The following is a 14,775-nucleotide window of genomic DNA, read 5'->3' as shown; positions in this document are numbered from 1 at the left end:
CGGCAATATCAGGTCAGTCGCCTCCTTGCTGAAAATGAACTGGATCTTGTTGCAGTACAAGAAACAAAGGTTGAAAGCGAAGAACAAACTGATCGCATGGTAGCCACTTTTAGGATGTATTATAATGCTTGTGTGTGCCATGCTGTGGGGACGTCCGGGGGCTGTGTACTTTTGATACGAAAGAGTTTGGGTATCACTGAGCAAGCGCTCACTGTAAGTGAAACTGGTCGTCTTATCGTTTTTGATTTTTCTTTCAGTGGTTTTCAGTGGAGACTTATTTGTGTGTATGCGCCCAATGAGATGCATGAAAGAAATGTGTTTTTCGCCGAAGTTGAACAGTATCTAAGTTGTGATAGCGATAGGCATATCATATTTTTGGGGGACTTCAAGTGCGTCTGTTATGCTCAAGATCGCGCTAAGCGAACCGCAGTGCGGGACAAAAGTGCTCTGTTTTTGAACACCCTAGTTCAGGAACACAACTTAGAAGATGTTGGCCGTGTCTTAATCGGTAGAACACAACTGCAATATACGCATTGTCAGCGCGGCAGTCAGGCGAGATTGGATAGAGCGTATGTTTCGCTTGACCTTGTACCAATGTGTAACGGCTATGTTGTACAGCCGGTCTCTTTCAGCGATCATAGTATGGTGTTTTTTACCATTGGCACCCGAGCAAAACAGTCACGTTTCAACTGGCAGCTTTGGAAATTTAATAAAAACCTTCTTGAAGATGAATGCTTTGTTACCAGAGTAAAAGAAGGAATAGCAAAAATATTAAACGACCAGCCAAGGGACAATGCGGAAGCATGGGAAGAGCTAAATATTAAAGTTAAAATGATCGCGATTGAAAGGGGATGTGTTAGGCGCCACAATGAAAAAATTAAGGAAACGGAGCTACAACGACAGCTCGAGTTCTTGCTTGATATGGAGAGTGCCGAACCTGGAAAGTTTACAGGTGATATTAGCACCGTTAAAAACGAATTGGAAGCTATTGACATTAGAAAATATAAGGCTGCTGTGATTCGGGCGCGAGCAGAGAGGCTATGGGTTGATGAGAGGCCAAACAAACGCGCCCTGGCCGATGAAAAGAGATATGCTATGAAGAATGAAATTCAACAAATCAGGTATGATGACAAGATCACATCGGACTAGAAATCCATTCTCGTCTCCCCGCACAGGTTCAAATCCTGTCGACTGCGTAAATACTTTTTTTTACAAGCAACGTGACATAAGTTTACCATTTTTGTAGGGGAAGGCCATTCGGGGCACACGTAATTACAGCGCTCAGTAAGTGATGTCCGATAATTTTGAAAGGTTCGGCACACGTTTAACCGCAACGCAAGTAAGCCAAAGAAAAGGAAGTTGATCTAATTTGTACTGAGTACTTACGAGGCTATGTGCGCAGGTATTAGCGGCAGTCGCGGCCGAGCGGTTAAGGCGATGGACTAGAAATCCATTGGGGTCTCCCCGCACAGGTTCAAATCCTGTCGACTGCGTAAATACTTTTTTACAAGCAACGTGACATAAGTTTACCATTTTTGTAGGGGAAGGCCATTCAGGGCACACGTAATTACAGCGTTTTGTAAGTGATGTCCGATAATTTTCAAAGGTTTGGCACACGGTCAACCGCAACGCAAGTAAGCAAAAGAAAAGGAAGTTGACCTAATTTGTACTGAGTACTACGAGGCTATGTGCGCAGGTATTAGCGGCAGTCGTGGCCGAGCGGTTAAGGCGATGGACTAGAAATCCATTGGGGTCTCCCCGCACAGGTTCAAATCCTGTCGACTGCGTAAATACTTTTTTTTACAAGCAACGTGACATAAGTTCACCATTTTTGTAGGGGAAGGCCATTCAGGGCACACGTAATTACAGCGTTCTGTAAGTGATGTCCGATAATTTTCAAAGGTTTGGCACACGGTTAACCGGAACGCAAGTTAGCAAAAGAAAAGGAAGTTGACCTAATTTGTATTGAGTACTACGAGGCTATGTGCGCAGGTATTAGCGGCAGTCGTGGCCGAGCGGTTAAGGCGATGGACTAGAAATCCATTGGGGTCTCCCCGCACAGGTTCAAATCCTGTCGACTCCGTAAATACTTTTTTTACAAGCAACGTGACATAAGTTCACCATTTTTGTAGGGGAAGGCCATTCAGGGCACACGTAATTACAGCGTTCTGTAAGTGATGTCCGATAATTTTCAAAGGTTTGGCACACGGTTAACCGGAATGCAAGTTAGCAAAAGAAAAGGAAGTTGACCTAATTTGTATTGAGTACTACGAGGCTATGTGCGCAGGTATTAGCGGCAGTCGTGGCCGAGCGGTTAAGGCGATGGACTAGAAATCCATTGGGGTCTCCCCGCACAGGTTCAAATCCTGTCGACTGCGTAAATACTTTTTTTACAAGCAACGTGACATAAGTTCACCATTTTTGTAGGGGAAGGCCATTCAGGGCACACGTAATTACAGCGTTCTGTAAGTGATGTCCGATAATTTTCAAAGGTTTGGCACACGGTTAACCGGAACGCAAGTTAGCAAAAGAAAAGGAAGTTGACCTAATTTGTATTGAGTACTACGAGGCTATGTGCGCAGGTATTAGCGGCAGTCGTGGCCGAGCGGTTGGATTTCCACTTCCGGCCGTCGAAGCGAACGGACGTGCGATGACGGGCTCCGCAGGAGCGGCTACAGCGGCTACTTCCAGCCGCGGAAACAGGAATTTTCCACAGGAAGGAGACTACGAGATGATTTTGCCGAATTTGCCAACAGGTCGTTTTGTTATTAATACAGTTTTTCTTCACGGGGACGTTCAAGCGCGACCTTACCGAGTAGAGGACTTTCGCGACGCACTGGCTGAGTTGACGCTGCTTCCTGAGGTTATCGCCTTAGGGGCGTATCGAATGAGCCATGTGTGGGCCGTAACTTTCAAGAGTGCTGAAGCCGTCAAGAAGATACTCGCTGCAAGTGAACTGAAGGTCAAAGCCCGACGCTGCGTCGTCATTGATCCTGGAAATCAAGATGTAAGAATGAAAGTTCACTGGCTACTACACAACATTCCAGACGACGACGTGCGCGTGGCTTTCCTGCCTTATGGAAGAGTAACGGAAATCAGCAGAGAACGGTGGCGTGTTCACGGAATTGCTGACAAGGGGTCCACCACCCGGTTGGTGTCCCTGCGACTCAAAGCCGGCGTCAAGCTTGAAGACCTACCACACCAGGTGAACGTCGCAGGCGAACAAGCTTTGGTTGTCGTATCGGGTCGTGCACCAATGTGCCTTCGCTGTCATACGACGGGGCACATCCGCCGCGACTGCAGAGTTCCAAAATGCAGCGCATGCCGAAGATTCGGACATGAAGAAGGACATTGCCCTAAGACATACGCCAGCGTCACAGGGCCTTCGAGTGCTTCGGAACCATCCGAGCTCCTCATGGACGAAACCGACGCCGAGGAAGCTACCAAGCCTTCAGGTGACGCCGCAACCGGAAAAATGGAAACATTGTCAGCCAGCAAATCTAAGCTGGAGGAAAGGCGTGAACCACCTGCGGGCGAGCCTCAAGACCAAGGTCCGGCAGTCGTAAAAGCTGCCACATCAAAAGACACCTGCCCACCTACCAGCGAGGATACAAAGGTGGCGGAAAACCAAGAGACTTCTATGGAAGTCGTCGAAAGCGCCAGTGGACAGCCCATCAAGCGGCCATTAGAGGAAAGCGTCGAGGAAAAGGTGGACAAAAGAGGTGAAGGGACAGAACCACCGTTCAAGGAAATGACCACAAGGCGGACCTCAATGAAACCACGGCCGAATATTTCGGCCGAGCGACGGTCGGCGGACAAACCGCCGCCTTGACGCTGAGTCTCCGCATGGGACTGTGTGGGTGGTCTTCGGGGGAGTTTTCGGGGACTATGGTCGGACTGAGTGCAAGTGTTGTGAAGCCTTGCGGATTGAAGAGGCCCATGGCGTACATTGCACCACATAAGAGGAGTGATTGCAAGGTCTGCTGTAAGTCTTCCACAATGCTTACTGCTTCACATTGTAAACGGGTAATCCCATGCGATCAACCCGCACCTTATTAAATATGGCGTTAAAATCAGGAACAGAGCTGCGCATAGCGACAATAAATGTGAGAGGTCTGGCGTCTCGGAGACGTCAGTACCAGCTTAGCCGCCTGATGTTAGAAAATGAACTGGACGTCATAGCAGTTCAGGAGACAAAGATAGAAACGCAAGAACAGAGCGATCGCATGGTGTTACCCTTCCGAAATCGATACAATGTATGCATAAGCCATGCAGTGGGCTTGTCGGCAGGTTGTGCTCTTTTTCTTCGAAATTCTATCGGGATCGTTGAAGATTCACTAAGTGTTTGTCAAAGTGGTCGATACATTGTTTGTGATTTTACCTTTGCCGGAAAAAATTGGAGGGTGATTAACACGTATGCACCAAACAGGGAACGTGACCGGAGATCGTTTTTTGAGGAAATGGAAAAGTACCTGCTTTGCGATAAACTAGTGGTATTACTTGGCGATTTCAATTGTGTTTGTGCACCAGAAGATAGAGCAAATAAACAACCCATCCGAGATAAAAGTGCAATATTTTTGAGCGCCATAGTACAAGAACACAAATTAGATGACGTAGCTTCTTTGTTTTCGGATAATAACATTCCACAGTTCACACATTTTCAAGGAAATAGCCACGCGAGACTCGATAGAGCTTACATATCGACTGCTCTTGTGCCCTTGTGCATCAATTACACGGTGAATCATGTTTCTTTCAGTGACCACAGTTTAGTGTCTTTCTCGCTTGGTGCAGAAAAAAGAAAAAGTAGATTTAATTGGCAGCTCTGGAAACTTAATGACAATCTATTGGATGATAAACCTTTCGTGGACTACGTGAAGGAAAACCTGAATGAGTTACTAGAAGAAGAGCACCAGTGTATTATTGGTAGATGGGAGCTTTTCAAAGAAAAGATAAAGATTAAAGCAATAGAACGAGCTTCTGAACTTAAGCACGTCAAACTAAAACAAGAAAAAGAACTGCAAGCACAATTGGACTTCTTGATAAGCCAAGAAAGCGTTGCCCCCGGCCTGCGCAGCAAATAAATTCGAGACACCAAGCGACAGCTTGAGCTTATCAACATCGAAAATTATAAAGGTGCAGTAATACGGGCCCGTACGGAGCGTTTGTGGATGGGCGAAACACCCACCAAACGCGCCCTTAGCGACGAAAAAAGATACGCGACAAAAAACGAAATCACAGAAATAAAGTACCGAGGCGTAGTAACAGATAAGAAAAGTGAAATAGAAAATGCTTTTGTAGAACACTTTCGGAATTTGTTTGGCCAAAAGAAAGAAATTAATGAGGGTTTTGAAAATGCTTTTCTACCGCTAATGCCACAACTGGATAAGGACGCTACATCATTCCTAGAAGCATCAATTACAATAAAGGAAATCGAAAAGGCAATCGATGATCTAAGCCCCGGAAAGTCTCCCGGTCCCGATGGACTGGGTTCAGCTTTTTATAAGAAATTCAAAAGTAGCATGGCGGAAGTACTGCATGCAGTGATACGAGAGGCATATGACGTCGGAAAACTTCCGCTTTCTTTCCGGCAGTCACATATCATTCTGATTCCCAAAACAGACGACCGGCTTAAACAACTCTTGGTTGGTTCTTACCGCCCAATTACCCTCGCTAACGTAGATTACAAGGTATTTATGAAGGTATTGGCAAGAAGATTACAGGGCTTTATTAAAGATATAGTCGGACCACACCAGACATGTGGAATTAAAGGTAGAAGCATAACGACGAACTTTCATGTAGCAAGAAATATTTTAGAGTGTTGTGAGGTATTTGCCAACCACGTTGCCATGCTGCAAATAGATCTGGAAAAGGCTTTTGACCTTGTCACACATGAAATATTGTTTTCTATTTTGAAATATGTTAATGTGGGAAAAATAATACTGGAAGGTGTTAAAATGTCGTACACCGAATGCACTGCTTCAGTTATAGTAAACAAACAAGTAAGCGAAAGCATTCATATTGTCTCTTCAGTGAAACAAGGGTGCCCTTTGTCGTCACTACTTTTTTGTATTTACTTAGAGCCCTTTTGTTTAAAGATTATTAAAAATGAGCACATAAAAGGATTTCGCCTCATGGCATGCGAGGTCAAAGTATTGTCTTACGCCGATGATATAGCTGTCTTCTGTACTGATAGAGAAAGTGTAACAAAAGTTATAAGAGATGCCACGGTTTTCTGTCAGTACACCGGGAGTAGAATAAACTGGGAAAAATGTCAGGGGTTTTGGCACGGAGACTGGGATAGCACACCGGTCACGTACGCCAACATCCAATGGGCAACTACTCCAAGCAAATACCTAGGCGTACCACTCCAACATTACAAGGACACACAACAATACTGGAAAGAGGAGACAGACAAAGCTCGCGAAAAAACAAAAAAAATGGGGTGGACGGGATTTATCGATTTTTTCCCGAGCCACAGTGTGCAACATTTTCATTATTGCTCGGGTATGGTATGTCTTGCAAGCACTGCACATGTCGCGTTTAGGTATTCAACGACTGCATAGAGTGTTAGCAGTCTTTGTGTGGAATTCATCATGGGAAAGGGTGAGCCGCACCAACCTGATTCTTCCAGTGCGGTCCGGAGGACTGGGCTTGTTTCATTTGTTTGTGAGACAAATTGTCTCTAGGTTCTTTTTTTTCGCGATCAAACGAATATATTTTTGACGACCGTTTTGCAAGTAAGACTAGCAAACGCTTTGCCAGATGTTATTGTGTCGTCACGTGCCATTATGCAACCCAGCATTCGTGGATACATGCACGAAATTGTTGCCGCCTTCCAATTGTTAAAAGTCAGATTTTCAATGGAATATCTGAGCGATGTTAAAAGAAAACGTCTGTACAAACACCTAATCGACGTGATGATGCCCGTGCCTTTGTATCGAACGTTGTACAAGCCAGGACCTGGCAGCAATGTCTTGAAAAGGGTTAAAAGAATGGCCATCCGGTCGTCGATCAAAACTTTTTTTTTCATGCTACATAGCGGCACACTTTCTACAAAACCGTGGTTGCAAGAAAAAGGCATATTCGTGCCGTGGTCGGTAAATTGTATAATATGCAAAAGGCCCGCAACCATCGAGCACATGTTTCTCGATTGTGGCGATGCTGTCTTTCTATGGGACATCCTCCAAAGAACTTTAAAAAAGGAACTGCCGCTCACACCTTATGGAATTCGATTTCTCCCGGTCGACAGCGAAAGTGTGCCCTATGATATGTTAATGATTCTAGTAATGCACAGTGTATGGAAAACCAGAATGTCAGTGCGCAATGAGGATGTAAACCCAAGGTCAGCCAGAGACAACTTCAACGAAAGCATTGCGTATTTACGAGATGTATACAAGCAGCAGGATGAAAAACCTGATTGGTATGTTTTTCTGGGCGAACTCTTGGCCCTAAAGCGTTTTTAGACCACATATGCTAACTATAGACAAGTTAACATTTTTAACATGATGTTATATTATTGTTTTCCCTGTATTGTGCCAAGCAGGCAATAAAGAAAAAAAAAGTCGTGGCCGAGCGGTTAAGGCGATGGACTAGAAATCCATTGGGGTCTCCCCGCACAGGTTCAAATCCTGTCGACTGCGTAAATACTTTTTTTACAAGCAACGTGACATAAGTTCACGATTTTTGTAGGGGAAGGCCATTCAGGGCACACGTAATTACAGCGTTCTGTAAGTGATGTCCGATAATTTTCAAAGGTTTGGCACACGGTTAACCGCAACGCAAGTAAGCAAAAGAAATCGAAGTTGACCTAATTTGTATTGAGTACTACGAGGCTATGTGCGCAGGTATTAGCGGCAGTCGTGGCCGAGCGGTTAAGGCGATGGACTAGAAATCCATTGGGGTCTCCCCGCACAGGTTCAAATCCTGTCGACTGCGTAAATACTTTTTTTACAAGCAACGTGACATAAGTTTACCATTTTTGTAGGGGAAGGCCATTCAGGGCACACGTAATTACAGCGTTCTGTAAGTGATGTCCGATAATTTTCAAAGGTTTGGCACACGGTTAACCGCAACGCAAGTAAGCAAAAGAAATCGAAGTTGACCTAATTTGTATTGAGTACTACGAGGCTATGTGCGCAGGTATTAGCGGCAGTCGTGGCCGAGCGGTTAAGGCGATGGACTAGAAATCCATTGGGGTCTCCCCGCACAGGTTCAAATCCTGTCGACTGCGTAAATACTTTTTTTACAAGCAACGTGACATAAGTTTACCATTTTTGTAGGGGAAGGCCATTCATGGCACACGTAATTACAGCGTTCTGTAAGTGATGTCCGATAATTTTCAAAGGTTTGGCACACGGTTAACCGCAACGCAAGTAAGCAAAAGAAATCGAAGTTGACCTAATTTGTACTGAGTACTACGAGGCTATGTGCGCAGGTATTAGCGGCAGTCGTGGCCGAGCGGTTAAGGCGACGGACTAGAAATCCATTGGGGTCTCCCCGCACAGGTTCAAATCCTGTCGACTGCGTAAATACTTTTTTTACAAGCAACGTGACATAAGTTCACCATTTTTGTAGGGGAAGGCCATTCAGGGCACACGTAATTACAGCGTTCTGTAAGTGATGTCCGATAATTTTCAAAGGTTTGGCACACGGTTAACCGGAACGCAAGTTAGCAAAAGAAAAGGAAGTTGACCTAATTTGTATTGAGTACTACGAGGCTATGTGCGCAGGTATTAGCGGCAGTCGTGGCCGAGCGGTTAAGGCGATGGACTAGAAATCCATTGGGGTCTCCCCGCACAGGTTCAAATCCTGTCGACTGCGTAAATACTTTTTTTACAAGCAACGTGACATAAGTTCACCATTTTTGTAGGGGAAGGCCATTCAGGGCACACGTAATTACAGCGTTCTGTAAGTGATGTCCGATAATTTTCAAAGGTTTGGCACACTGTTAACCGGAACGCAAGTTAGCAAAAGAAAAGGAAGTTGACCTAATTTGTATTGAGTACTACGAGGCTATGTGCGCAGGTATTAGCGGCAGTCGTGGCCGAGCGGTTAAGGCGATGGACTAGAAATCCATTGGGGTCTCCCCGCACAGGTTCAAATCCTGTCGACTGCGTAAATACTTTTTTTACAAGCAACGTGACATAAGTTCACCATTTTTGTAGGGGAAGGCCATTCAGGGCACACGTAATTACAGCGTTCTGTAAGTGATGTCCGATAATTTTCAAAGGTTTGGCACACGGTTAACCGGAACGCAAGTTAGCAAAAGAAAAGGAAGTTGACCTAATTTGTATTGAGTACTACGAGGCTATGTGCGCAGGTATTAGCGGCAGTCGTGGCCGAGCGGTTAAGGCGATGGACTAGAAATCCATTGGGGTCTCCCCGCACAGGTTCAAATCCTGTCGACTGCGTAAATACTTTTTTTACAAGCAACGTGACATAAGTTTACCATTTTTGTAGGGGAAGGCCATTCAGGGCACACGTAATTACAGCGTTCTGTAAGTGATGTCCGATAATTTTCAAAGGTTTGGCACACGGTTAACCGCAACGCAAGTAAGCAAAAGAAATCGAAGTTGACCTAATTTGTACTGAGTACTACGAGGCTATGTGCGCAGGTATTAGCGGCAGTCGTGGCCGAGCATTCTGCTTCCGGCCACCGAGCGTGACGGTTCGTGAATCATGGCCTCTCCCGGGGCAGCGACAGCGGTCACTTCTGGCCGCGGAAAAAGGACCAACGATGAAGAGAAGGATTACCCTTTTATTTTGCCGCAACTGCCTAAAGGACGAGTGGCTACTAACACCGTGTTTTTACACGGGGATGTACGTGCGAGACCATACAGGGTCGAGGACTTCAGAGACGCCCTACTGCCGACGGGCTTGCTGCCTGGCGTGGTATGCATAGGGGCGTACCAGATCAATCACGTGTGGGCGGTGACCCTTAAGGATGCGACTACCACGAAACGGCTGGTGGCCCTGAAGGAACTTCAAGTGAAAGGACGACAGTGCGTCATCGTCGACCCACAGGACCAGCAGGTGAAGCTTCGACTTCACTGGCTGCTGTATGGCGTTGCCGACGATGACGTCCGGGTGGCGTTTGCGCCTTTCGGCAACGTGGATGAGGTAAGCCAGGAGAGGTGGCGTGTCCAAGGTATGGGGGACAAGACCTCTACCACGCGGACTGTGCTCCTCAAGCTGAAGACCGGCGTCAAGGTAGAGGACCTTCCACATCAGGTCCGCGTCGGTGGAGAACTCGCTTTGGTGGTCGTTCCCGGTCGGCCTATGCAGTGCTTGCGTTGCCAGGGCACTGGGCACGTCCGGCGAGAGTGTAAGGTGCCGCGCTGCTCCCGTTGCAGACGTTTTGGGCACGTCGACGCCGACTGCGTGAAGACGTACGCTACAGCGACAGGCCCAGCAGTGAGTGAAGCGGCAGCCGAAAATCTGATGGATGCAGCCGAGGCTGAAGACGCCGCCAAGGGAGCCGGAGACCAAGTGCCGCCAGCGAAAACAAGTACCGTGGCAGTGCCGGTGGGCGCTGAAGCCAAGGTGGACGAAGCTGCTGAGCAAGTGACTGGGCCGCCACGGGTCGACACGGAAGCTGTCCTTCGAAAGGAAGGTGCGAGTGAAGGCGAAAGCGATGACGAAGATTCAGAAATGGAACAGAGCGAGGCTGACAACGACGGGGACCGGGCTGCTAGTCTCGGTGCAACCTTCAAGCGCCCCCGAGACGACGCCGGAGACAAGGATAACGCAGCATCCCGCACCGGGGATGGGCCGCCGGCAAAAGCGCCTCTTGGGAGGCGTTCGGGTTTCAAACCCAAACCGAATGTTCCGCCCGAGAGAAGGCCTGTGGACAAAGCGCAGCACACCACCAACAACGCCGGGAAGCCGGGCGGCTCCGGAGGCGCCTAGCCGAGGGCTAGTCGTGAGAGGTAAGCACCATGCTCCGGGCCTACTTCATTCTTTAGTACAGCATGGCACCTGACCCGTCTCTCAGCATTGCCACACTAAACGTGCGAGGCTTGGCGGCTAGCCGTAGGCAATGTCAAGTACTACGGTTTATCACTGACTACGACATAGACGTCTTAGCTGTCCAGGAGACCAAGGTAGACGGGGAGGAAGAGACCGGGAGCATGGTGCGGCGTTTCACGACTAGATATTATGCAGTCGTGAGCCACGCGGTAGGGACGTCCGCTGGATGTGTCCTGTTTGTTAAGAAGTTACGAGACCTGGTTGTTCAAAGTGTGTTTTCATGTCCGTCGGGAAGGATTGTTATTTGCGATTTTGGGTTTTGTAAAGTTGAATTCCGAGTTATATGCATATATGCGCCAAATGGGGTACAAGAACGTGCATTATTTTTTTCGAGTCTTTTTCAGTATATTAGCAGTGAAAAGTGCATGCTTTTGTTGGGGGATTTCAACTGTGTTTTGAGTGCTCGGGATAGATGCAATAATGGTGGTATCCGCGATAAAAGCAGTCATATATTGTCTAGGCTGATCAGCGAAAGTGAACTAGACGATGTATGTGAGTGTCTGGAGGGGGAGCGGGAAGTGAGGTATACGCGATTTCAAGGCAGTAGCCATGCGCGGTTAGACCGCTTGTACATGTCACAGGACATGATTCCAAAGTGCCACAGTTATTCTGTTGCACCTGTGTCGTTCTCCGATCACTGCTTGGTGATGTGTACCATAGGAATGAAGAAGAAGAGTCAATCTTTTAACTGGGACCAATGGAAAATGAATGCCTTACTTCTAAAAGACGCGCCATTTGTAGACGCAATTCATGAGGCCGTTATGGAAGTAAGCGATGAATGTATTGAAACAATAGCAGAGAAATGGGAATGGTTCAAACAGAAGGTAAAAATGAAAGCAATAGAAAGATCTAGCTGCTTAAAGTTTGAGAGGGAAATGAAAGAACGAGACTTACGAAAGATACTTAATCAGCTGATAGCGCTGGAGTGCGAAGAGCCAGGGGCGTATAAGCAAGATATGCGAACCATCAAAGAAAAAATCGAACAGTTGGACAAAGAACGCTATCAAGGTGCGATTGTGCGCGCAAGAGCAAACGCATTAGTAGCGGGGGAGACGCCCACCAAAAGGGCGCTTGGACTTGAAAAAGCTCATGGTCGACGTAATCATGTCGATAAGATCTCGTGGAATGGCACACTCGTCGACGATAATAAGAGCATAGGCCGAGCGTTTTTAGAGTATTACCAGTCATTGTTTGCATATCAAGAAGCCAATGTAGATGAGTTCAAAAGGGTCTTTCTCAGTCGCATGCCGCGATTAAGTGACGACACGAAGGACCTATTAGAAGGCAATATAAGAGAACACGAAGTCGAAAAAGCAATAAATGATTTGAACAATGGCAAATCACCCGGACCTGACGGTCTGAGCGCGTGTTTTTATAAAGCCTTCAAGAAAGAACTGTCGCCCCTGCTAACAGACCTGTTTAACGCCGCGTATGTGAACAAAGCTTTGCCGCCTTCTTTTAGTAAAGCGCATACCATCTTGATACCTAAGAGTGACAAAGCGGAGAAACTTAGGCTCGTGACATCTTATAGGCCGATATCTTTAACCAATGTCGACTAGGTTTTGGCAGCCAGACTTCAAAGCGTCATCAAAGAAATCGTCGCAGACCACCAAACGTGTGGGATCAAAGGGAGGTCAATTTTTTCGAATATTCACACGATGCGGTGCGTGCTCGAGTGCTGTGACATCACTTACGATGGCGTCGCAGTGCTCCAGCTTGACCTAGAGAAAGCTTTTGACTGTGTGTATCATGATATTTTGTTTGCCATTCTGGATCACGTTAATGCAGGTGCCATCATCACTGAGGGAGTGGCATTGGCGTATCAGAACTGCACAACACGCTTAATTGTGAATAAATCATTGGGGGCCCCCATTAACGTCATGCGTTCTGTGCGTCAAGGCTGCCCCCTCAGTCCTCTTTTGTTTGCAGTTTACATTGAAACGATGTGTTTGGCGATAACTGAGAATGATCAAATACGAGGTTATAGCTTGGCAGCCACAGAAGTCAAGCTCCTGGCATATGCAGATGATATCGCCGTCTGTTGTACAAACAGAGAAAGTGTAACGGAAACAATATGCGTTGTGAAACAGTTTTGTGATGTGACGGGCAGTAAAGTGAACTGGGGTAAGTCCCTCGGATTGTGGCACGGAGAGTGGTCCTCGGCCCCGGACAATTTTGCGAATGTGAGCTGGGTGAAAACCCCTACCAAGTATCTCGGCGTTCCCTTGGACAGCTACAAACAGAGCGAGGAATACTGGACAAACCAAATAAAAGAAACAAGAGAAAAAGCAGACAGGTGGAAAGGCATCAACCTGTCCATTTTTGCAAGGGCAACTGTATGCAATATGTTTTTCATTACAAAGTTGTGGTACGTCATGCAGACGTTATTTTGTTCAAGGGTAAACGTACAAAAGTTGCACAGAGTGTTCGCCGTTTTTATCTGGGAATCTAGCTGGGAAAGATGTAGCCGAACAAATCTGTTCAGGCGGGTGAAGGAAGGTGGCCTGGGCTTGGCGCATCTTTTTGTACGACAGCTTGTCAATAGATTTTTGTTTTATCGAGATGTGCGTGATCCTTTTCTGCGTACGGTATTACAGCTCAGATTAAGAGCTGCGCTGCCGGCGCTCATTGTTAGTACCAATAGTATGCCAGGAACGATTCGCGGCTATCTTAAAGAGGTAGTCGACAGTGTGCGCTTTCTTTCTGTGCGTTTTTCTTTCGATTATTTATCTGCCGTGAAAAGAAAGACATTATATAAAGATGTATGCGATAGTATTTTTCCAGTGCCATTGTACAGAGCGATATACAGTGGAGGACCAGGACAGGATGTCCTTAAACGGGTGAAAAGAATGGAGGTGCCTACTGGGGCAAAAACATTCTTTTTTAGGCTACACACAGGAACACTGTCAGTGAAGACATTCATGGAAGAACGCGGCTTCCTTGTTCCATGGGGCCCACACTGCTTGATTTGCAAGCAACCTGAAACTGTAGATCATGTGTTTCTGCATTGCTGGGAAGGGGTGTACTTCTGGGACGTCCTAAAACGGACAATCAAGAAGGAGTTTCCGTTGAATCCGCATGGGATCAGGTACTTACCGATTGAGAATGAGGACGGGGTTCCATACGACCTAATTATGCTCAATGGCCTCCACTGTTTATGGCGGGCACGAATGGCTGGGTACCATTGCGACCCAGATGCTAGGCCTGCTCGTATTTATTTTCGAGAAAGCATGTCTCGTTTCATTGAAATTAAGAAAATGCAAGATATTGTACCCGATTGGCTGTCAAGGATAGAACCTCTGACAGCTTTACAAGAATTTTAGTTTGACAACGCCAGTCCATGTTGGGCTGATGGCTTTCATGTTTTTCAGTATGTTCTGTAGGTGTTCTTTCTGTGATGTCTGTTTCTATACTGTGTGCATTGTACATTGTCAAAGACCGGCAATAAATAAAAAAAAAAGCAGTCGTGGCCGAGCGGTTAAGGCGATGGACTAGAAATCCGTTGGGGTCTCCACGCACAGGTTCAAATCCTGTCGGCTGCGTAAATACTTTTTTTTTTACAAGCAACGTGACATAAGTTTACCATTTTTGTAGGGGAAGGCCATTCAGGGCACACGTAATTACAGCGTTCTGTAAGTGATGTCCGATAATTTTCAAAGGTTTGGCACATGGTTAACCGCAACGCAAGTAAGGAAAAGAAAAGGAAGTTGACATAATTTGTACTGAGTACTACGAGGCTATGTGCGC

General features: G+C 46.6%; 1 protein-coding gene and 12 non-coding genes across 13 annotated transcripts; all 13 read left to right on the top strand.

Annotated features, from left to right (window-relative positions):
• Nucleotides 1-1,411: 1,411 nt before the first annotated feature.
• On the top strand, nt 1,412-1,493 carry Trnas-aga (transfer RNA serine (anticodon AGA)). The gene has a single exon. It is a non-coding gene; the product is annotated as a tRNA-Ser (tRNA).
• Nucleotides 1,494-1,705: 212 nt separating this feature from the next.
• On the top strand, nt 1,706-1,787 carry Trnas-aga (transfer RNA serine (anticodon AGA)). The gene has a single exon. It is a non-coding gene; the product is annotated as a tRNA-Ser (tRNA).
• Nucleotides 1,788-2,000: 213 nt separating this feature from the next.
• Nucleotides 2,001-2,083, top strand: Trnas-aga (transfer RNA serine (anticodon AGA)). Its single transcript has one exon. It is a non-coding gene; the product is annotated as a tRNA-Ser (tRNA).
• Nucleotides 2,084-2,296: 213 nt separating this feature from the next.
• On the top strand, nt 2,297-2,378 carry Trnas-aga (transfer RNA serine (anticodon AGA)). The gene has a single exon. It is a non-coding gene; the product is annotated as a tRNA-Ser (tRNA).
• Nucleotides 2,379-2,650: 272 nt separating this feature from the next.
• LOC119435511 (uncharacterized) lies at nt 2,651-3,832 on the top strand. Its single transcript, XM_037702350.1, has one exon. The coding sequence runs from the start codon at nt 2,651-2,653 to the stop codon at nt 3,830-3,832; it is 1,182 nt and encodes a 393-aa protein (XP_037558278.1).
• A 3,726-nt stretch (nt 3,833-7,558) lies between these two features.
• Nucleotides 7,559-7,640, top strand: Trnas-aga (transfer RNA serine (anticodon AGA)). The gene has a single exon. It is a non-coding gene; the product is annotated as a tRNA-Ser (tRNA).
• Nucleotides 7,641-7,853: 213 nt separating this feature from the next.
• Nucleotides 7,854-7,935, top strand: Trnas-aga (transfer RNA serine (anticodon AGA)). Its single transcript has one exon. It is a non-coding gene; the product is annotated as a tRNA-Ser (tRNA).
• Nucleotides 7,936-8,148: 213 nt separating this feature from the next.
• Nucleotides 8,149-8,230, top strand: Trnas-aga (transfer RNA serine (anticodon AGA)). The gene has a single exon. It is a non-coding gene; the product is annotated as a tRNA-Ser (tRNA).
• A 213-nt stretch (nt 8,231-8,443) lies between these two features.
• Nucleotides 8,444-8,525, top strand: Trnas-aga (transfer RNA serine (anticodon AGA)). The gene has a single exon. It is a non-coding gene; the product is annotated as a tRNA-Ser (tRNA).
• Nucleotides 8,526-8,738: 213 nt separating this feature from the next.
• On the top strand, nt 8,739-8,820 carry Trnas-aga (transfer RNA serine (anticodon AGA)). The gene has a single exon. It is a non-coding gene; the product is annotated as a tRNA-Ser (tRNA).
• A 213-nt stretch (nt 8,821-9,033) lies between these two features.
• Trnas-aga (transfer RNA serine (anticodon AGA)) lies at nt 9,034-9,115 on the top strand. Its single transcript has one exon. It is a non-coding gene; the product is annotated as a tRNA-Ser (tRNA).
• Nucleotides 9,116-9,328: 213 nt separating this feature from the next.
• Nucleotides 9,329-9,410, top strand: Trnas-aga (transfer RNA serine (anticodon AGA)). The gene has a single exon. It is a non-coding gene; the product is annotated as a tRNA-Ser (tRNA).
• A 5,078-nt stretch (nt 9,411-14,488) lies between these two features.
• On the top strand, nt 14,489-14,570 carry Trnas-aga (transfer RNA serine (anticodon AGA)). The gene has a single exon. It is a non-coding gene; the product is annotated as a tRNA-Ser (tRNA).
• The last annotated feature ends 205 nt before the right edge of the window (nt 14,571-14,775 follow it).

This window comes from Dermacentor silvarum, unplaced genomic scaffold (genome assembly GCF_013339745.2).
Source record: "Dermacentor silvarum isolate Dsil-2018 unplaced genomic scaffold, BIME_Dsil_1.4 Seq7680, whole genome shotgun sequence".
Lineage (NCBI taxonomy): Eukaryota > Metazoa > Arthropoda > Arachnida > Ixodida > Ixodidae > Dermacentor > Dermacentor silvarum.
This window is presented reverse-complemented; position numbering and strand designations above follow the sequence as displayed.